This window comes from Anas acuta, chromosome 7 (assembly GCF_963932015.1).
Source record: "Anas acuta chromosome 7, bAnaAcu1.1, whole genome shotgun sequence".
NCBI lineage: Eukaryota > Metazoa > Chordata > Aves > Anseriformes > Anatidae > Anas > Anas acuta.
In genome coordinates, this window is record NC_088985.1 from 25,119,932 (window position 1) to 25,141,547 (window position 21,616).

A 21,616-nucleotide genomic window follows, 5' to 3' on the forward strand; every position below is an offset into this window, starting at 1 on the left:
TCCCGGGAGGATGGGGGGGTGTAGAGGGGGGGCTGGAAGCGTTTTGGGGCGTTTTGGGGGGTTTTGGGGGGTGTTGGAGGGGGGAAAGGCACAGCGGGGGGTGGTTGGGAGGTTTTGGGGTCGGGGAGCTCTGCTGGGGGGTGGTGACAAGGAGGGGGAGCTCATGGTTTGGGGGGGACCCCAGGAATTGGGGGGAGACCCCAGGAATTGGGGGGAGATCCCATGAATTGGGGGAGACCCCATAATTGGGGGGGACCCCATAATTTGGGGGGAGCCATGATTAGGGAGGACCCCCATGATTTGGGGAGACCCCATGATTTGGGAGGGACCCTATAATTGAGGGGGACACCCCACAACTGGGGAGGGACCCAATGATAAGGGAGAGGACCCTGTAACTGGGGGGGACCCATAATTTGGGGAGGGACATAATTAAGGAGGAGCCCATGATTGGGGGGACCCCCATGACTGGGGGGGACCCCATGATTTGGGAGGGACCCTATAATTGAAGGGGGGCACCCCATGATTGGGGAGGGACCCAATGATTAGGGAGGGAACCGCGTATTTGCGGGGTGATCCCATAAGTGAAGGGGACCCCCGCATGGGGGCCATGGCGGTGGCACGGCCGCAGCGCTGCGGGAGGGCACCACCGGGGCTCGGGGCCGCTGAAAGTCCATCCCTATTGTTAAACATAAACCCGGCGCGGTGTCACGGTGCCACCTTCCCCAGCTGCCTGACCCCGTCCCCAGCTCGGCGCCGAAATGGCCGAAACGCCCGCCGTCCCCCTTGGCTTCGACATCGACGCCCCACGATGGGACCAGAGCACGTTTATGGGGCGCCTCCGGCACTTCCTCACCATCACTGACCCGCGCACGGCTTTGGTGCCCGAACGGGAGCTGGACCGGGCACGGGAGGTGGTGGCGAGCTGCAGGTGGACACCCCCTCCTTTGCCAGACCCCCCAAAAAAAAAAAAAACACCCCATAGGGACGCTGCGGGCATCCCATCGGGGATGCTCGGGGTTTTGGGGAGCCCCTTGCCGAGCTGTGGGTTTGGCAGGGCCGGGGTGGTGCCGCCGGGCAGCAGCCGGGAGCAGCTGCTGTACGCCAAGAAGCTCTACGACTCGGCCTTCCACCCCGACAGCGGCGAGAAGATGAACCTCATCGGCAGGATGTCCTTCCAGGTGCCGGGGGGCATGGCCCTCACCGGCTGCATGCTCCAGTTCTACCGGTGAGACCCCTCCTGCCCCGGTTAGGGACCCTCCCGTCCCCATCCTGGGTCGGGTTGCGGTGCCTCGGTTTCCTCCCGGCCTCTTTTCCCCCGCAGGACGGTGCCGGCCGTGGTTTTCTGGCAGTGGGTGAACCAATCCTTCAACGCCATCGTCAACTACACCAACCGCAACGCCGCCTCCCCCATCTCGCTGGCGTAAGCGTGCCCCCCCCATACCCATGGGATGCCCCCCCCCCCAAAAAAAAAAATGACCCTTGGGGACCGAAGGAGCAGGGTCAAGGTGTCAAAGTTGGTGGCTTATTTATTTTTATTTTTATTTTCTCTCCTTTCTTTGCAAACCTCCACCCAGGCAAATCGGAGTGGCCTACGTCACGGCCACGGGTACGGCCCTGGCCACCGCGGTGGGGCTCAACCTCTACACCAAGGTACGTGGGAACAGGGAAGGGACCCTCCTCCAAGCCCCCTTCCCAATGAGACCCCCATCCCCAGCACTGGGCGATTTCCCTCGCCCCCAGCCCCAAGAGGTTTGGTGTCATCCTGCCCCCCGTGCTGACGCCATCCCCTCTCCCGCAGCGAGCCCCCCCTTTGCTCGCCCGCTGGGTCCCGTTCGCAGCCGTGGCCGCCGCCAACTGCGTGAACATCCCGATGATGAGGCAGCAGTGAGTGTGTCCGACCCCAGTGGGTCGCCCCCATCCCCATATTCAGCACCCCGAGGGGGTGGCTCGGCTGTGACCGAAGCAGGAGGGAGGTCTGGGGGTGAGGGTGGCCCTTTGGGGCTCTGCTGGGAGATGTCCCGGACCCAAAGCCCTTCTGCAGGTGACTGTGGGTCTGCGGTGTCCTGGTGTTGTGTGGGATTTTGGGGGGTGCTTCCTGAGGGTGTGGGGTCCCGGTGACAGCCAGGCCGTGCCCTGAAGGTGGCAGCATCGGCCAGGGGTGGCAGAGCCCCAGGGCCACCCCGCTCCCTGTCCCCTCAGGGAGATCATCAACGGGGTCACGGTGACGGACGAGGACAACAACGAGCTGGGACGCTCCAGGGTGAGCGCTGTGGGGCTGTGCGGGGTGGATGGGGCAGGTTTTGGGGGCGCAGGCACTGTGGTGGGGCTGAGCTGGCCGCTCTCGCTTGCAGAGGGCGGCGGTGAAGGGCATCGTGCAGGTCGTGGTCTCCAGGATCACCATGGCAGCTCCGGGCATGAGTGAGTGCGGGATGGGGGCCAGATCCACGCTGTGACCCCAAACCCTGCTGCCCCCAGCACAACCGGTGCTGCTGGGGCTCTGCGGGGTGGCCGGGGTCCCTCAGCTCTTCCCCTCCCCTCTTGTCTCGGCACCTAGTTATCCTGCCCATCATCATGGAGCGGCTGGAGAAGTTTCCCTTCATGCAGGTGAGCCCGTGCTGCTCCGGGGTCGGGGCCACAGCGGCCGGCAGGGCCCTGACCCCGCTCTTCCCTTGCAGCGCATTCGGGTTCTCCACGCGCCGCTGCAGGTGCTGCTCTGCGGGGGGTTGTGAGTATCCCAAAAACCCACAAAGTCACCCCGGAAAAAGACTTCCCAATGTTTTCTCCCGTTATTGGGAATAATGGGGTGTGAGCAGCCCTTCCTGGGCTGAGACCCCGGCTGTGGGGTTGCAGCCCCCAGCACTGACACCCTCATCTCTTTCCGCAGCCTCGTGTTCATGGTGCCGGCTGCCTGTGCCCTGTTCCCGCAGAGATGGTACCTGTCCCACTGCTTTCCCCGTCAGCTCGGGAGCCTTCCTCCTCCCCTCGCTCTCCTCTCCCCATCCCGAGAGGGCTGTGATGGGTATGGGGGCAGGATGGCGGGTTTCACTCTCTGCCCCCTTCCCTCGCAGCTCCCTCGCGCTGGCTAGCCTGGAGACAGAGCTGCGGGACAGCATTGTGGCCAAGCACGGGGACAAAGTGCCATACGTCTACTTCAACAAGGGGCTGTGAACGGAGGCTGCTTCGGGAGCCACCACGTCCCTCTGGACCCCAGCCCCACATCCCCTGAGCAGGGCTCGGAGGCATGATCTGACCCCGTCAGCCCAGCCTGGGGGATGGAGCTGGGGTCGGCTGGTCCAGAGCCTCCCCCCATCTGCTGCCAGCTGTTTCCCCATTGGGGACATCCCTTCTCCCCCCCCCAAAACCGCATTGCTGCCTTAAACCACTGCGGGGGCCTCTTCCCAAGAGCTGGATCCCCCCTCAGCAGGCTGTCAGGGACCTGTCCCCTCTGCACGGGGAGCGGACCAAGTCCCAGGACCAGTGCTTGGACCTTGCCTTCCTCACTCTCAGGTTCCGATTTTATTCACTTTGCGATTGTCACGATCCCAAAGAGAAATTGCTGATTCTTTTTAAGCTCTAATTTTTTGTAATTACCCGTTCCTCTGAGCGCAAAAGCTGGCTGTTGTCCTGTGTCTCCCTGTCCCCACGGTGGGACCAAGGACCTGGGGGACACTCGATTCTGGTTCCCCCTTGCGCAGGGGGAAGGAGACACAGGGGTCACGAAGCCATCATGGTGTGAGCTCAGGCTCTGAACAGGCAACGCTGCAACTGACAGAGGGGAGGGTTGGCAAATAAAACACGGTGATTTTTAAAACAGCTGCTGGCTCTCATTCTGGGTGGTCTTTGGGTTCGTGGGTCCATGAATGGGGCTGGTACGTGGGTTGTGCTTGTCTCAAGGGGGAAAGGTGTGGGCCCAGTGGATGGTCTGCCCCAATCCCTCCAGCTGAGGGATTCACATCCCCAAAGGGACACAGGATCTGGCATTAGCCACTCTGCTCCTGCAGAGAAAGCAGCAGAACCCAAAATACACTTCTGGAAGGGCCAAGCCCTATCCAAAGCAGGTTTGATGCTGCTCAGTCTGCAGGGGAGGATAACATCAACACATAGAGCAACAGCTAGATGACTGCACAAAAGCTCTAAAATAATAGGGCAGCAAGAGGCGGGGAGATGTGTTCACATTTGTTTATCTGTTGCCCGGTCATTATTAGATCTCTTGTTATTGCACAATTAAAAAAAAAAATAGATAAGCACGTGAAACAAAACAGATGTCACTCCTGTTTGGAGAGGGAAGAAGCCACGGGGAGACGTCTCTGCTGGGCTCCTTAATTCAGGTTGCTCTTGCCCTACACCCCAAATGTCTGTGGGCACTTTTGGAAAGGCACGTGCAGCAGCTTGGGATGGATTTGGGTTCGAGGTGCCTCTGGCACGCTGAGGGACACAGCGGTGCTTGTAGAGCAGCAGGCACCCTCTGAAGAGCTGCTGCTGCCTGCTGAGGCTCTGGCCAGCTCTGCCTCCGTGTTCCCCTGCTGCAACAGGAAAGAAACCTCACTGCCAGGAGTCAGGGCTAGGTTCATCCTTGTTTGTGAAGAGCTGCGGGCGTTAATTAGGCTCCAGCAATGAGTCACACCCAACCCGGGCTTGTCCCATGCTCCCCGTGCTCGCCTCCTTCTCCCTGCCTGTAATTTCAGGGCTGGATGGGAACGGGAATCAAGCTCCCTTAAGAACTGTACGTGGCCAAAACGTCAGTGCTTCAGCTTCGATGAACAGCCAGACCAAAGATGTCTGGGGAGTCGTGAGAGCCTGGGGTCTGCCTCGATGAGCCATCGGTCCCAAAAGCTGGTGGAGGAGAGGAGCAAACAGGGTGCGTGTGCGCTGGGTTAGCTCCTGCCAGCCCACGCCAGCCGGGTGAGCAGGGTTAGGTGTGCCCCGAGTATCGCCCTGATTGAAAGATCCCAGGGGTAGGAGATAAGCTGCTAAATTGATTTTTATTTTTTTTTTTTTCCCCCTGGTTTTTCTGAGCGTGTTATCTGAGCATCTGATAAACATCAATCGTGCCAATCCCCTGTGGCGGCTGCCTGGCACGCAGGGAGTGGTGGTGTAGGAAGCCTCCATCGCTGCCCAAGAGCTGTGATCCCCAAAAAGAGACACCCCCATCTCCCCGGCTGCCCCTGGGGGACTCGGGGCTGTGCTGGGACAGGACTGTGTAGGACATCTCCTCCTCATGCTTCTCTTCTCCCAAGGTGGCTCCTCCAGGGGTCAATAATTGCCAACAGCCCTCACCCCTGCTGCTGGATTTTGGGGGATAAGGGATTTCTGCCCAGCCCTGGCTGGCTCAGCCCCACACAGGACGCTTGGGCACTGCTGGAAGGAGGCTTGTAGGGCTGGGGGGGCGGCTGTGGCCGCCCCACTGAGGTGCAAAAACTGCCTTGTGCTTCACTGCCACATCCTCAGGCCCCGACCCAAGGTTTGTTTGCTGCTGCCTGTGGGCTGTAGCAGCACATGCCCTGTTTTTGGGGTGCTTCGCCTCCACCCCAGTGCTGCTGGGGCCATGTTAGCCCCCTCCCCACACGCATCGCCTGCTGAAACCCAGGCTCTAATGGGGCTGCTGGGCTTTGGGGCTGTGTGTGTGTGTTACGTGGAGGAGGACAGACAAGGACAGGGTCACTGGATGGGGACGAGCGCCCCGGGGTGCCAGGGAGCACCTCAGGGTGCCACACTGGGGCGCAGGGCCGGGGCGCAGCCCCCACACCCTTCTCCCTCCAGTTCCGCCACTCCCAACATGGCGCCCACCGCACCCCCCTCCCATTCCCTCCCCTGCGCGCCACACTCAAGATGGCAGCTCCCAGCGCTCAGCCCCCTCCCCTCATGCCCCTTCCTCTGATTGACACCTCCCTTCACCAATCCCCTCCCGCGCCTCTCTCCTCCCACCCAATCAGCGAGCGGCTTGGGCGGGGCGGGGCCGGGGCCGGGAGCGGGGACGGGGGGGGTACCCCCTGCGCTGCCGTCCCGGGCCGCAGTCGGGCGGGGGGCGGCGGGGGGTGGGGGGGGATGGTGGGGGGGGATGGCGGGGAGGCTCCGCGCCGCCATGGCCCTGCTGCTCTTCCAGGCCCTGCCCCGGGGGCTGCCGGCCAGCGTGGAGCCCGCACAGGTAAGGGGGGGACACGGCGTGACCGGGGGGGGCGGGCTGGGGGCTGCTGTGCCCCGCACGGTGCCTCCCGGTGAGGGGCAGGGGGCTGGGAGCACACAGAGGGGGGCTCGGGAGCAGCGGGGGGCAGCGCCCGGGGGTGCTGGGGGGGGTCCTGGGGCAGGGGGCTGGGGCTTTTTGGTACCCCCTGTAGGGTATAGGTTGAGTGTGGTGGGCTCTGGTGTGTCGTGGTGGTGTGTTAAGGGGCTGTGAGCGGTGTTTGGTGCTCGCGGAGGGTCTGAGCAGTGGGGTGCTGGTCCCTGGGGGGTCCCAGGGGCTGTGGGTTTTTGGGTGTTTAATGTCGCGGGGATGCAGGGAGGGAGCATCCCTCCTGCAAGGAGCCCCCGCAGAAACTTCCTGATGCTTCTGCGGCAGGTGGAGGTGAGGAGCTGGGTGATGGCCATGGATGTCACCACCCCTGCGAGCCTCCTTCTAAATTTTAGGGTGCTGGAAGCAACAGATGGGCTTTAACATCTGGGTGGTGGTGGCAGTGCCATCCCCAATTGTCCCCAGTTGTCCCCAATTCCCTTGGGTTGCACTGAGGCTGTGATTTGGCCATTGCTGCCCTAGGGAGCCAGGTGCAAGACCGTATTTCCCATGTTGGTCTCCACTGCCCCAAACTGATGGAAGCCTTAGTGCTTGCTTCGTTTCATCATCAAGCCAAGGTCCAGAAATTAAATGAATATAAGCACATGGTATTATGGCATCCCAGTTGCCTGCAGAAAAGGTGTGAAAGTCTTCGCCCCTACACATGCTAATAAAAATACTGGACCTGCTTTGAAGACTGAATGAAAGGAGCTCCCTGCCCCGTACAGCTTAGTCAAGGGGCCAGGTGGAGGCAAGGAATAGGAGGTAGAAAAGGAGGATGAGAAAAAGCAGGGGGAACGGGAAGCGTTCACATAGTGAGCTTGCTTGTGGACTAGTTGCATGTATGACTTGTAGGCCCCCTCTCCAATCAGTGCACCGGGAAATAATCCTAAAATAGCCAGCCTTGGGTGGTACAGTGCATGGTGGGGGGGGAGAAGAGCTTTGGCAGCCTGTGTTTGCTGGAGAGCACTTCGACGTGGATGCGCCTTTTCCTCCTTTTCTTTTCGTAGTTTGCCTATATAAAACTCACGCGGTTTATTTTAGCCCTCGCTGTAGACTCTGTCTGTCAAAAGGCTGATATTATCTCGCAGCGTGCTACAGATTGACAGCAACCCACTCAAAAAAAAAAAAAAAAGACAGCGGTAATGTGGGAGCTTGGAAATGAGCACGAAGGAAAACTTGGTCTGCTTTGGTGTTGCCTCGGAGTGTGATTTCCTTGGAGCTGATGGGCTGGTGGAGATGGGGCAGTGCTGGGCTTCTCTGCGCCAATTCCTGGGTTTTTAGCTGAACCCCTGGCAGGGTTTGGCTCTTGCCCTCTGCTTCCACACACGTTTCAGCCCCTCGCCATGCCCTGCTTGCTTCTTCTGGGCAGGGCGTGTTGTTTTGGGGTCTGTGCCTCGCCTCCAAATCCTGCCCTGCAGACCTGGTGGGCTAAGGCTGGGAGGTGCTGCAGGAAATGTGTCCTCTAAATAATTCGGGAGGTGGAGCTGTGCCGCCTAGCCGCACTGAACAAACATTCCCGAGAACATGCTGTACTGTGCGAGAGGGTCTGATTTTGCAGGTTAAAATAAGTCCAGGCTGCCTCGGATCTTGAAAGACCTTTCTTTGCATTCAGGCTTGTTTCGGGTGGAGGAGAGGGAAAATAATTAGCTCAGCACCATCCCGAGTCCAAGCTGAAGCTGTAACTGTGTCTGTGAGTGTTCAGTGCAATTGCATTTGTAATGAGAGCACAGAACTCTGTTAACAGACGTCGAAGCACCTCTATGGAGATGAAGGAAGATATTTTGCAATCGTATAACAAAAATAAAGTCGGGGGAAGTGTCGCAGGAAGAAGGAACCTCTCCGTGTTCATTTGTGACTCTGCTTGTGTGGCCTTAACTGCACACCTGGGCTGTGTGCTGTCCCCTCAGCTTGAGGGAGAGGGACAAGAAGAACTGAGTATCTTATAAAAACAAGCCAGATCGATTTTTGTAATGAAAAACTTTTAACATTAATCATTATTCTATTGTAGTATGTCCCTGCAGGGCAGACTAAAGGTTATTTGACTGCCTTGACTGTCTGCCTGCTTCCCACTGCAAGCAGCTTAATTATCACATAGTTTTCTCTACTGTTGTTTTCTCTAAAAACAAGAGATTTAAGTGCATGTTAACTATGTGACAAGTCCGAGGAATCCGGCTGTCTCTAATAAGGTGGTTTGGAGCCAAAAATCTGATGGAAGCAAGCTCTTAAAGGCCCACTTCACCCCAAATTAAAGAGTTTGCTCCCAGTGCTGCGGCTCAAGGGATGATTCATTGCTGGTGACGGAGGGGACGGGTCCGAGCTTTGAGGAAGGACTTGGCGTGGCCGTCGCAGTGTCCCTCAGGGCTGTGCTCTTGCTGTCACCACACCTCCGATGGCACCGACACGGGGTTGTCGTGCTTCGTCCAAGAGCATGGCTGCCCTTGGGAGCATCACTTCAGGTAGTTTGTGAGCAGTGGAGGTGCAATCACCCACAACTTGGATTCATCTCTAAATATAAACCTTTTTTTTTTTTGATGAAGGTATAGGTAATTAGTTGCAGCTGCACTTCCACGCTTCCTGAAACGCCGTGGGTCCTCCAGGAGGAGAGCTGCTCGTACGGCCGTAGGCATGTATATGGTCTGCCGTGGTATCTTTGGGATTCTTGGGTTTTGGCTTGCCAATTTCCACAGTTTTGGCAGGAGGCAGCAGAGATCAAAGTACGTCCTGTACTCATTCGGAGCAGAACCTCGGGATAACTGTGCGGATGGGATTCAGGACTGCTCGTACCACCACGAACTCCAGTGTCCCATCTGCAGAGCACACTTTCCCACTGATTCAAATTCTTCCCCTGGTGAATGGCCCTCACAATGGCACACAGCTCTGTAAGGATTTCTCCTTGCAGCTGTGCAGCAGATGGAAAAAAAGCCCGGTCTGAAGTGTCGGGTGCCTCCTGGGTACGAGTGTGGCAATTTTCATCGGGGTGGTTGAAGTGACTCTGTGCCTGGGCCCTGTAATCGCCACTCCGAGAGTTTCCTCGCCGCCCTCCAATTAACAAAAACCAAACAACCCCTACAGAATAAACCCGGGCAGCTTCTGTGGAGCTGTGCTGAGCTGTGGGGGAACTCGGAAAGTTTTGTCTGCCAGGGGATTTTTCCAGCCTCCCGGCGAGGCAGGGTCGGACCGGGTCACCCCGCCTGGATAGCGGCAGCGTCCAGCAGATGGCATCCCCCGGGCTCCCAGGGATGCTGTCCTCAGTGGTGCTGCTCTTCTCTACTAAACCATCGTGATGTTGAAGCTGACTTTTGTCTCTCTGTGTCTGTGCTGTGCCCTTTGGTCGTGGCTGTGCCTGTGCAAAGCTGTCCTTGCCGAGCGCATCCCGGAGTTCCTCTAACCTGCACTGCACTGTTTTGCAGGGCACGAGGTAAGAATTTGCCCTTTCTGCTTAGCTGCATGAGAATCTCCTCAATTTTTTAATGCATTTAGCTGGTGACCTTATGGCTGGACACGTTCCCGTCCTGCCTTTGTCTCGGTGGGTTTGCTAATCCAAAATGCCTGGGCAAACTGGTCCTGACGGGGTTGTGGCCCTGGTTTTGCAGCACAGGAGAAAGGACACAACGTGTTGGAGACATCCCAAAAGCAGTCTTTGAGTCAGGGCTGGTGACAGACAATCTCAGCAGGACCATCAGTCACGGCAGGGCAGAGACGCTCGCTGCAGATGTCCTGATGGCAAGGCTTTGGTCCTTGCTTCTGAGCTGGAAGGAATTCAGCACGGGGCGTTGGATGGTGCCTCTGGACGACTTCATGGAGAGGTCACAGATCCTTCCATCCTCCTCTTGTTTTGCAATGCCAATGTCCTGTTGTGGTGTGGCGAGTGACTTTACCCACAAAAACTGTGGATTCTGATGCAAAGACAAGTCCACAGAAGGAGGTCATGTACCTGCCTCCCTATTAATTAATTTTGAAGCCATTGTCCAACTTCAACTGAATTTGACAGAGACCTCAAAGAAGCCCAAGATTTCAAGACAACTTCTGAAAACAGGTAGACTTGAAGAAGTCTTAAGAAAACAGGGAGTCATTGCTGAGTGACAAGCTACCCTTGCCAGCTTATTAAGCACTAGGAAATTTGGGAACTGGTGATTGACTGGCTTGATACATGCTCTAGCTTCTGGAAAAGCTTCAGTCAGCGCTCACAGTTGGCTGGGCTGCAAAGTCAATCAGCCTTGCGGAACAACCTGACGGGAGGTCGGCTTTATGGAGCTCCAGTGGTTACAGAACTGCTTTAATTTTTCCTTTTTTTGTCTCCTGCTGGCTGAACAGCAAATTGAAGGGGGAAGAGGATGATAAGCCGTAGAGACAGTTATGAAGAGCGTGTTTTGCCAGGAATCTCGCCAGCCGTCTTGAGCTTTCCCTGTGTGAGAGGTGTCGAGCGTTGCCTGTTGGAAGCAGGAGGAAACTCAGACATTAATGCCATGCCAGCAGATGTTTCAGAGGCTTTTTAATAAGCAGAACTGATTTGTGCTTTTCACCTGTGTCCTGACTCTTTGTAGTAAGCTCTTATTTGTTAATGCCACGCTGGTAGTTGAATGAAAAATCAACTTTTTCCCTATGTGGGATCCTCTTTAAATCCCAGGTGGCCAGTGATGGCCAACAGGCGGCCACAGGAGCTGCACGTCTTCTGCCTCCAGCAGAAATTCAGGCTGTTATCTTGCATAAAAGGGTCTTGGGGACAGTATTTGCACTGTCTGGGGGCAGCAAATCAGTCCCAGCTGGCTGAAATAGGAATTGGGAGCGACCAGTGTGGAATGAGAGGGTTGAACACTGGCTGGGGTCATCCCCAGGGGAAGGGCTGGAAGGGGTGGTGGGCATTATACGGGGATATTGTAGAGACTGGGCAAAACTTTTAAGACTGCAGCATCTTCAAGGCCATGGCATTGAGCTGCTTTCATCCCTTCCTGTGGATCAATCGCTGTGATCGCATGGGGAAAGCTACCAAAAGTGCCCCCCCCCTTCTTGCGGGGAGGGAAGTCTTTTCTTCAGATACAGTCAGAAGGACCTTTGCTCTGTGCTTGGGAAGCGTTTAATACAGCTACCTGGCTGCGTGTGAAGGTTATGACTCATGTCTGGCTCTCTGTGTGATGAATTGGTCCTTTTGTCACCCGTTGTCTCCTCAGTTGGGTCGCGGATGGCTTTGCAAACAGCGAAGGATGAAGAGGAGGAGGAGGAGGGTTGCGTGTGCATTGTGTTGTCTTCAAATTACCTTGTCATTTTGACTTCTGTCTTTGTAGCTGAAGCAAACTTCCCAAACAGCTTTCATTTGACTCTCCAGTCTCCTGTGATCTGAAGCTCCGATAAAACAGGCTTGCAGACATCTGTCACTGCTGATTGTCTGCGTTTACTGACACTTAGCACTTGGACTCAGACAAAGCCTGTCTTAAATTGCAGTGTCAAAAACAAGAGTTATCTCCTAATTCATTTCTCCCTTTTTTTGGCTGTATTGTCTTTTTTTTGTGTGTGTGTCTCATTGTTCTGTTCCTCTTTTGTAGGATCCGGTAGGAATCTTTTACATCTCATCTGCTTGATTATTAAACCTCTCATGTTTGTGGCTTGTTATTTTACAGATTTTCTGGCTGTCGTGCCCTGTCCTTGTACCTCTGTCCTTCCCAGGTCTTTCCAGAGTATGTGATTGTATTAAACCACCGGAGAATGGTTAGGCTGTGGAAATAAGTGGGGAGTTTTCTTCTCCTCCGACCTGTTTTGTGCCCTTGTGTCCCTTTACTGCGAAGTCTGAAGACCGTCCTTGCATTAAAAGATGACTTCAGGAAAGTCTGGAGTGATTTTGCTCCTCATAGTTTCATTGCTCTTCGTAGGAAACCGTAAGCTCTCGCGGCATTTTACAAGTTGGGACAGACTCTTAAATGAATGACCCTAAATTTTGTTTGTGAGAGCTCTTATCTCTAGCTCTTCTCTCGCACAGGCACTGCCTGCCAACAGTTCTTCTCACGGCACTTCCCTTTCCTGCAGGACAGGGTGCAAGGTAAAGCTTGTTTATACTTCTAACCAACATCTTCAATGAAAGAAATAGGCATTAATAATACCACTTTTCCCCAGTTCAACCCATTAACTCGTTCACTTATGGGTCCTACACTGTTTGTTACCTTTTTCCTGCCCCAACAGCAGGCATTTTGCATGTTGGCTGGTGGGGAGAGCTCTTGACAATAAAGTGTATTGATGGTTTAGTGGAAAGGGGGAAGATGAGGGGAAAAATAGATTTATTATTATTTTTTTAAGGAAATGCCTTGGGTTTAGTTGCTGGCAGGGTTTTTTTGATGGTGAATTTTAAAATATTATCAAAAATAACGATTTTTAAAAGCCACGGTGTGCCTCTGTGTCCTTTCTTTGGTACCCTGCTGCTTTTTGCAAGAACTCTTCAACTCTGACCCTGGCGTATCATTTGATATTAAGCAAACAAGTTCATATTTTTCATCTTAATGCTATCATTTTAGATGGTGAATGTACTATGAGCTGCGGGGTTTTTTTGTGTGTGTCAAAACACGAGGAAATTGTGTGTTACCTGGTGTATAAATAGTGCACAGTTTTCCTCTTCAGCTGGAGGCCTAGATGGGGAGTCTTCAGGTTTAAATTATTAATTGGTAACCAAGAAACTCCTGGTTTTCTCCTGCAAGGTTTTGGTCTAGAGGTTTTCAATAGCCTCGAGTAGTGTGGTCAAACTTTACCTAATTGTTCAGACACGGTTTTATGGTTCTTGGCTTCTGCCCTGCCTGAGTGGGGCCTGTTCTTCCATTTGTCTGGGAGGCATTACTGTAAATAATCAACGTGCGAAGACACAACGAGGGTCAAGCTTTTGTACACCTCACCAATGGCACGTGCTTGCTGCAGGACTGACACAGACTGTTTAATGGTGAATTTCGGCTCGAAAAATCCTCGGATGCTCGGAACAGGGCGGTTTCTTTTCTAGCCCCGTGAACCACGAAGCAGGCAGGCAGAGCGGCTTCCAAATGCCCCTGAGATGTGGACGTCAGCACGTGGGCTTGCCTTGCTTTCTTTGGCAGCAGGGAATTTGACTGCCCAGCAAGCCGGCTGCTGGGAAGGCTCAGGCATCTGCTCCACGTTCTGCAGAGGATGGGTTGCGTTTCATAATGCCCAACCTTTCTTTGAAGAGTAAGACGATCTGCTGCACTTGAGGAGGATGCTTCATATTTGCACACCAGAAAGAAAGTTCTCCGTGTCCAAACAAGCACTGCTTGCCATTTCACATTGCTGCTTTCACTTAGGTGATGAAACGAACCTCCTGGGTTGATTTCCTAGCTCTTTAGGGCTAACGTGCCTCCATCCTCACCTGCTTGGGCTTTTGGATCACCCTCCTGTCCTTCTGAAGAGAGCGAGCAGGGCAATGCTGCCTGGTGGTGGGTGTTCCTCCTTGCATTCATTGCTCTCATCAAAGTGAGAGGTGGTGCTGCGTGTGTCAATAACACCTTTGATCCTCTTATTTAAATTAGGTAGTGGGTGTCCTGCAGAAGAGACCTCTTTCAAGTGCCTTGCAAGGTTATGCTGCTGCATGATGCTTAAAAAAAAAAGTTCAGAAAAGCAAATTGGACCAGAGACTGAGCAAGTTTCCCAAGTACAGCTCTCCATGTTGTAGTCGACAGCAAACATGATTTATTCTCAGCTGATTGACCTCGTGTGGACTTGTGCCTGTGTAAGTAGCAGCTGAAATCAGTGGTCTGAGCACTAATCTGCAAGCTGCAGACAGTAGGGTATTATTTGGTGAGAATGCTCTACAAGTCTCTTGTTGCAGCATTTTCATTCAAAAGGTCACTTCCGTGAGTTCGTGTGCAGCTGAATTTAATGTTCTTTCTCAGCGAGGCCGGCCGCGTCGGGGAGTGCGTAATTATAATAAATGCAACTTTGTTCTCAGCTGAAAAATCCAGCTGAAATAAATTTTTCCAGACCTTCCAAGAAACGCTTCTAGTAAGATAAATAAAAGCAATTCTTGCCGATTTCACATTCATTCAGCAGGAATGCTGGTGGGTGTAGGGTGCCTCCACTTAAGTCACTCATCACAGTGCCTTCTGGGCTCTGTCAACTCGGGGATTCAATAGCTGGCTATGGGGAGCGTTTGCAAATCGCCTTTCTTGAAACCAATTAAAACCGAGTTGATTATTTCTTACTTGGTTTCAGCTCGGGTTATTACTCTGAGTAAAATTGTTCTCGACAGCAAACACAAAGTTCAGGTAGGCTCTCAACTTGAAACAACTTTAAACAGTGCTTTGATAGGTGCATCTGTTTTAGGGACATGCACGTATTTATACAAGCTTTTGTGGCTTTTTTTTTTCCTGGTTGGCACTGCTGTGTAGGCAAAGTAGATTTGTTTTCTTCTGTCTTCTGTTTCGCAACACTGGAAATACAAAAGTCTCTGCCTAAACAAAAAGAAAGCTAAGAGGACTTTTTTTTTTGAACTTCTAAGCAAGAACTTACACAAAAAAAATCCCCTTTTTGCTTTCATCTTTCAGGAGACTGAGTGTGAAATGCCCTAACTTCCTTTTCTTTCAATTTTTTTTGACCAAGTATAGGGAAGAGTCTCTGCCCTTTGATATCAGGATCCTGCAGCTGGTGGAGACAGAATTCCTGTAGTTTCTCTGGGTCCATGTGCAGGTCTGCTTACCTTTGAGTTTTTTTTTAGGGTGGTCCTCAAGTGCTCCCAGTCTTTTCCACTCATACGCCTTGCTTGAAACTGCTACGACCTTGGATTTTGGGAACTACCTGGTATTATTGTATGGTTTCTCGTTGCTGCAAGGTCACCCTTCTGTGGGGCTTGGCTGGAATCTGCCAGGCTGCGAAGGAGAAAAGACTTGCATGGAAATGTCAGTGATAAATGGGAGATAACGCGGCCATCCTGCTCTCACCATGAATTTGAGCAGCGTGAGGACCTGCGTGTGAGCTGTGGCACCGAGGATATTTCCCTGTTTCCTTCCCCTTTTGGTGAGAGGGATCTCACCGAGGCCTTTCTAAAGGAAAAAGGAGCCTGATGTCTGGGCAGAAAGTGGGGGAGCTTGCTGAAATCCGACCACTCCGGCTCCATTAAATGCAAGTGATAGTCCTGGGAGGAGGGGAGGAGGCACTTCTGCTTCCATTCGTGGTCTGTGTGCTAGGTTAGATACCCATCTCTCAAAGACCTGATACCTCCTCAAGCCCCGGTGGGTTTCCAGTGACACTGGAGAATGATCAAAGGGAGAAAATGCCCTCTGTCATCAGACTGAGTACCTTATGGCCACGTTGCATATCGACCAGGAGCAGATTTCATCAACACTTAGATCATGACAGTCTGCCTTTTATTTTTTTCCTTTTTTTTTTTTTTTGTTTTCTCACGGCATTATTTTCTCTCCTTGCTTGTCTTTGTTCCTTCCCCTGCCTTCCTTTTCCTGATGCAAGTCTGTGTTCTCTTGATTTTGACTTATGAAATAATCAGGAATTGAGTACTTGGTACTTGCAGATGAAGCTTCTGTGGCAGTGAGAGGGCCAGGGAAGCTCCTTCAAACAAATGATTGTTTTAGGATCTCATGTTTTAGGATCTCATCCTGACCCTATGTGCAGACATGGTTTATTTTTTAAAGATTGTCTTGAGCTAGGAAATCAGCTCATCCTAAAATAAAAACATATTCTTTGAAACGTGAATTTCATGCAGGCTGTGTAAACTTGTAATTTGTGTTAGGTCTGGTCTTCGGGAAATATCCAGCGTTGTTGTCCAGGATGTTAGTGTGCGAGAAACATGGGGAGCTTCTGAAAGTCACGGTGCCTGTGTCTCCTTGGAGGATTCCTCAGAAATCCCAACTTCTGCATTACTGCTCTTGCTTTATAGGGTGCCAGCAAAGGTGGTCACTTGAGCAGCTGCAGCATTTTTGGGTGCATGTGTCTGTATGACATTATCACCTGTGGAAAGAGGATTGCTGTACTTCCCAGATAGCTTCCAAAACTCACCCTCTGTCCCTGCACGTGGTGTGTGTGCCACCGCAGGTCACACAGGCTTTTTGCTAGGGGTCCATGCCCTTGAATTCCTGGAGGAGGCAGTAGGGTTGTTTGCTGGCAGCCTCTCTCCTTGCCAAGCATCCGTGCAGGGCTGATGTGTAAGGTTTTAGCCTGACCTGGTCCTTACCCTCATCCTCTGAAGGTTTCCTGTGAGAGATCCTTAGTCTTATTCTCTTCACCATCCCTGAGAACAGTTGTTTAAAACTTGTTCAAGGTTTTCAGCAGGATCTTGGGACGGCTGCTGGTTCCTCCAGCCCCTTGTTTTGTTTTAGAGTTTCTAATCCCATTTTCTATGACTAACTTCAATTGCGTGGTTTCCACAGCCAGGATTAGGGTTTACTGCCATAGGTACGTCATTCTGCCTTTGAAGCTGCTTGCTCATGCTTTCCTTGGCAAGCTCTGGCAGACGTGCTCAGCAACAGCAGAGATCCTATCTGTTCGGAAGGGTTAATCGGGAGTGTGTTTATGAAACCAGGTTCCTTACCCTTAAAGGCTTCGCTGTGATCTTTTTTTGATGCTTTTGGAAGATTTATGGCTTCTGTCTTTGTAATTTATGTTGCGTTTTTCTTTCTTTTTTAAAAAAAACTTTTAATTATACGTATGGTGTTGTTAAAATTAACAATGATAAGCAGCTTTTCTGGGCAAACCCCAAATTGCGTGCCTCTTGGGTACAAACCGAGAACGTGACCGTCTTCACATGGATGGCCAAGGGCTTTTGGCTGGTGTGTCTGGGGTGGCTGAACGGGCGAGTGTAGGGCATCTGAAGTACATCTGTAGCTTATAAACAAAGCTAGCAAAGGACTCGCATCCCCCAGGCAGGCAGAGAGCCGTGCGGGTGCTTTTTCTCGAGAGGCTTTTTGTAGTAATGGTCGCACTCGTGGCTGAGTTTACTCACGTGTGCGGGGAGGGGGGTGGGTGGCTATTCAGGGGAGTATTATTTTTCATCAGGGAGATTGAAGATACCGCTATTGATCGGGAAATTTATTTGTGTGGAGGCTCTCCAATGAAATGGAGCACCTGTGCACGTGCAGCACTTTAAAAATGTTGAGCAGGATGTTCCTTCCCTCTGATGGGAAGCGTTGATTGCGCTTTCGGGCGGTCTGCCTCTCCAGCAGATGCACCACGGCGAAATTTTCTTGCAGCCTAATAAAATACCACAGGATGCTTCACCTCGAGAGGAAACTTGATGGCTGCTTTCAGCCAGTGCCTCTGCGAAACCAGGTGAGAAACACGTGTGTGCCTCGCCGGGAGCTGCACCCACCTCTGCTGGCACAGCCCCAGGGTGCTGGTGCCAGGTTCCTGGGTTAAAAAATAAATAAATAAAAGAGCCTGAGTGGTTCTGGAGGGGTTGATGCTAGATGCCAAGCTCTGGGTATCTGGTACGATGCAGTTGATGGACAGATGGTGCCAATATTAGTTTTTAATCGTTGACTCCAAGTGGGGTTGTTTGTGCATTTTGATCCAAAACGTGCCTTGATTTTTTTGGTGTGTTGCTAAAGACAAGAGGGATGCCTTTCTTGGACTTCTTTCTGTCTACCTCTGTCTAGTAATGAAAGCTGAGCTTTGTGAGTTGTGACTTCTGGCACAAAGTTGTGTGCTTGTATCCACGCAGTACGAGGATCTTCCAGAAACTCATGGGAATCTGGTGACCGTTCTTTGCGTTTTGTTGCTTTTTGGAGTTGCACAAATCTAGAAGCTCGTATTTCTGAAGATCTCATTTATCTAGCATTTTTATCCCCAGGAAGTATCATCTCCTGGGATTTAAGTATTTGCTGATGCAAATCTCTGTGATCACAGGACTGTTAAAGAACTATCGAGTGTCACATCATTAGGTCACCGGTTCAAATCTAGTCCAGAGTGGTAATGGATATTTTTATACCCCTGACACCTTTCATCAAGACTTATGCGTAGTTGCTTAAACTAAAAACAACGTTTGCTACTCAGAATTAAGGGTTCGAGTGGAAAGTGAAGACTAGAAGCAGATTTTTCTATAGCAAAAGTTCCTGTTGGGCTTTTATATATGGTTGTATGTGGCTTGCATAAACCTGCATGTGGTTCCCAGTGCTTTAGCAGAAATAAAAGCAGCATCTTCCCAGAGGAGTGTGTGGCTCAGTGCATAGGGTGCAAAGCAGAAAAGAGACCTCATTTGGTAGAAAAAAGTATGCATTAGTCAAGTCTGGTATTGTTGGTGTGCTTTCCTATGACTTCTGAATTGCGACAGCCTTTGAAGAAAACAGGAAGAAACAGATCTTGGAGAGAGAGATGATTTGATGTTGAAATGCAGGGAGAGCATTTGGGATGGTAACAAATAGTTCTGGACAAAGGGCTTTTCAAATTCTTCAGGGCAGCTGCTCTTCACCAAAAAAAAAAAAAAAAAAGGTTGGTTGGTTGCTTGGGTTTTTCCTTGTTTCTTCCAGAATTCACATCAAAATCCTTGTGTGAAATTTCATATTTAAACCTTGCCTTTAACGTCTGGTTTCTAGTCAGGGGGATGCAGGCTTCAGTTTCGGGTGAAATTTAATGCTTATAACTCACTGGACTGTACATTCTCCCGACTGCAGGGCCTGAGACAGTTCAGTTGTGTGGACCCTCACAGCTTTGCAGTCAGTAGCTGGAGTCCTTCAGGAAAGAAGTTGAAGATGCTGAAGTATGACTTCTGGTGCCCTGGTTGTTAGAATCTGTTAGCAGAGACTTGAAGATGCGAAGAAAACAGATGTTAAAGCCGGTACAAGCGCTCTCTTTCTTTGTCCTCCTAAGTTGAGAAATTGGGATCCGAGTTGGCTTCCCGTGCATCTGCTGCCGTGGGAAATCCCTGGTGACTTTCCTCAGTGCTTGGAGGTACAAAAAGTATTTATGAGGCATGGAGACAGGAGGAAAAAAAAAAAAAACAATAATAAAAAAATACCACCTGAGTTATCACTGTGGCATTTTTTGACTGAGATTTCTGTGCTGCCTTTTAAATATATTTTTATATCTGTGTACTCTGCAAGGGGTGGGGAGGGAGATGTCAGTCTTTGTTCACACGGAGTTCTGAGTGCCTGGAAATTTGGGAGACATTACGAGGTCATTTATTTTCACTCCTGATGCCACTTATTGCTACCATCTCCCTGGCTATTTTGGAGACAAGTGGGATTATATTTATTATTTCCCACTTAAAATGTTCTGTTCCCATCAAGTATCTGAGAAGCCTTGAGCTTTCTGCCTCTTTTAAATGCTGATTTGCTTAATAAATGCAGTGTTAAGGTTCTGGCTTAGCAAAGGAATACCACTAAACAACTCCTGTCTATATTTTAAGTCTATTTTTTGGCCTGTAGCTGTGATTGCAACCCAAAACAGTGCACAGCTAGAAATCTTCCTAAATTATTATCCGTCTTTTTTTTGCTGGAGACTGAAAATGGAGAGCTGCTGAAGTACAAAGGAAACTTTTTCTGAGTCATGGCAAGATTGGCAGGTTGCAAGGGAAAATATAAATCTGGTGTTTACCATAGTTAACAATGAAATCCTCCCTTTACAGAAAGTTATTAGGGTGAGTTATGCTTCCAGTCTCCTTGCTGTTGTGGAGTAAAAAAAAAAAAAGTTATCTTGATTTTTATTTTTTTTAACTATTATTATGATTTTTTTCTGATCCTTGGCCTAGAATGGGGATAAATTAAAGGAAGTTGCCCAGTTTTCTCTGCTAATTGCCTGAAGATTGGCCCTGAAAATACAGTTGTCATCTACAATTACTAGTTTTCACAAATGGGATGATGACTTTATCTGTTTTCCCTCACTATGGACCAATCATTAAGTCTTGCAGTGTCCAATTCTGAAACCTGTGATCTTTTACTTAGGTATGAATCCTGGTGCTTTTTAATACGTATGCAGACACTGAACTAACATGAAAAAACATGTCCGGTCGTTTGCACAGCGTAAAATAATAGATACTATCTTCAAATGTTAATGACTCTGCCTCTGTGTCTGATATGATAAATGCTATTCTTATTCTGCCGATGGAAAACAAAAGGAACAGAAAATAGCGAGACTTTGCCAAACGCAAAGTTCAGAGTAATTTGGAGATGGACCACAAGTCGTTTGGAGTCCTGATCGTGTGTTACATGAAGGCCATCATTTGTCTTACAGGAAGAAATGGCTAATGTTAAAAAATGCTGTCTGTCTTTTTGAAAACAGATGAAATAGCTTGCAGAAGGACGTTTCTGTCAACAGGAAGTGACCGTGACTTAGGAGGCATGCAGGCGTCAACACAACTGAAGGAGGCTGCAGAGAACAAAGAACCTCTTTCCTCTCGCTTCTCAGGCCGTATGTAGGACCAGAAAACACCTTCTCTCGTTAGGGTTGAGCAGCATTTTCAACCCCCTTTGGTGTGAGTGCAGTGTCTTAATACACGTCGTGGTGCTAGGCTCTCACGACGCAGGCTGGGGGTCACCAGCCCACCACCAAGGCTTTTTCACTCCTGGTATCAAAGGAATATTTAGATATTGGTAAAACTTGAAATAGGTTAAATAAAACATGAGAATGTCACACCGACCCTGAGTCGGTTTCTGTCACGCTGTGAGATTTGCTCTCGTCCATGAGGTGAAGGACTTTTGGAGATTGCATTGATCAAGATAGCCTCCTGGGTGTGTTTCTCATCCAAGGGGAAAAGTGAGGTCAGTAGGAATGAATGTTGTGCTGCAGCTCAGACTGGAAAAGAGATACTTTGGTGTCCTGGGAAGAATGTGTCTCTAAGTCCTGCTTTGGGGCATTGTCTAACATGGTAGTCTTAATGTTATGTAGCTGGTGACTTTCTTGTCTTCCTTGTTAGACTGCCCTACTTGTTCAGGTGAAGGCCAGTTCTGTGCTTTGTCCCCTGCTCGTTCCTCTGGGCCGTGATCCTTTTTGTTGCCCCACTTTGTGCTCTTCAGCCTTGCCTGCTGCCTCCTCCCAGCTCGGAATTCCCTGCCACGTCGCTCCTTGTAGATGTGGCCGGAGGTTTCACCCCTCAGAAAGCTGGAGGCTCGGTTTCAGGTCACCTCCACGAGTTTCCTGGATGTGATGCACGGCATGGGAGCCGTTTGGAAATTGGGCTTTCAAATATTCAGACGTTGTGGTGGGAATGAAGGCAACCAGAAAGGCAGCAGACTGGAAAATCCCTTCTGTACACTGTGTCTGCCAGCAGACCTAGTGGGATAAAACTGAGATGCTCTCTTAACCCAGCTTTTCCACTTTTTTGGCTTAGGTCTGCTTGTTTGTTCAGTGGGTGAAGAGCATTTTGTGTCTCTGAACATGCGGAGAAGTGGGAAGGCTAAATATACCACCCTTAAAAGC

General features: G+C 51.1%; 2 protein-coding genes across 4 annotated transcripts in view; both read left to right on the plus strand.

Moving 5' to 3' along the window:
• The first annotated feature begins 230 nt into the window (after positions 1 to 230).
• Positions 231 to 3,813, plus strand: SFXN2 (sideroflexin 2). 2 transcript variants are annotated; one of them, XM_068688335.1, is made up of 11 exons: positions 234 to 928; positions 1,055 to 1,225; positions 1,322 to 1,420; positions 1,575 to 1,650; positions 1,799 to 1,884; positions 2,200 to 2,260; positions 2,352 to 2,418; positions 2,555 to 2,604; positions 2,676 to 2,725; positions 2,885 to 2,932; positions 3,069 to 3,813. In XM_068688335.1, the coding sequence occupies exons 1-11, from the start codon at positions 759 to 761 to the stop codon at positions 3,166 to 3,168; spliced, it is 978 nt and encodes a 325-aa protein (XP_068544436.1). In that variant the 5' UTR covers positions 234 to 758; the 3' UTR covers positions 3,169 to 3,813. The 2 variants fall into 2 exon arrangements, with proteins under 2 accessions (XP_068544437.1, XP_068544436.1); XM_068688336.1 differs by lacking the exon at positions 1,799 to 1,884 and having other exon boundaries at positions 231 to 928.
• A 2,164-nt stretch (positions 3,814 to 5,977) lies between these two features.
• WBP1L (WW domain binding protein 1 like) overlaps positions 5,978 to 21,616 on the plus strand; it is a 53,705-nt gene continuing 38,066 nt past the window's right edge. The window contains exon 1 of one of the 2 annotated variants that reach the window (XM_068688344.1): positions 5,978 to 6,145. In XM_068688344.1, the coding sequence (XP_068544445.1) occupies positions 6,046 to 6,145 (100 nt within the window). In that variant the 5' untranslated portion in view covers positions 5,978 to 6,045. The remainder of the gene's footprint in view (positions 6,146 to 21,616) is intronic. The other variant, XM_068688342.1, reaches the window with a different exon arrangement.

Bases quoted from the DNA above. Each gene is read 5' to 3' on its own strand.
- SFXN2 (XM_068688335.1), top strand. From the start codon at position 759: ATGGCCGAAACGCCCGCCGTCCCCCTTGGCTTCGACATCGACGCCCCA. The intron at 1,421-1,574 runs GTAAGCGTGCCC...ACCTCCACCCAG, and splicing joins GCCTCCCCCATCTCGCTGGC to GCAAATCGGAGTGGCCTACG. The intron at 1,651-1,798 runs GTACGTGGGAAC...CCTCTCCCGCAG, and splicing joins GGCTCAACCTCTACACCAAG to CGAGCCCCCCCTTTGCTCGC.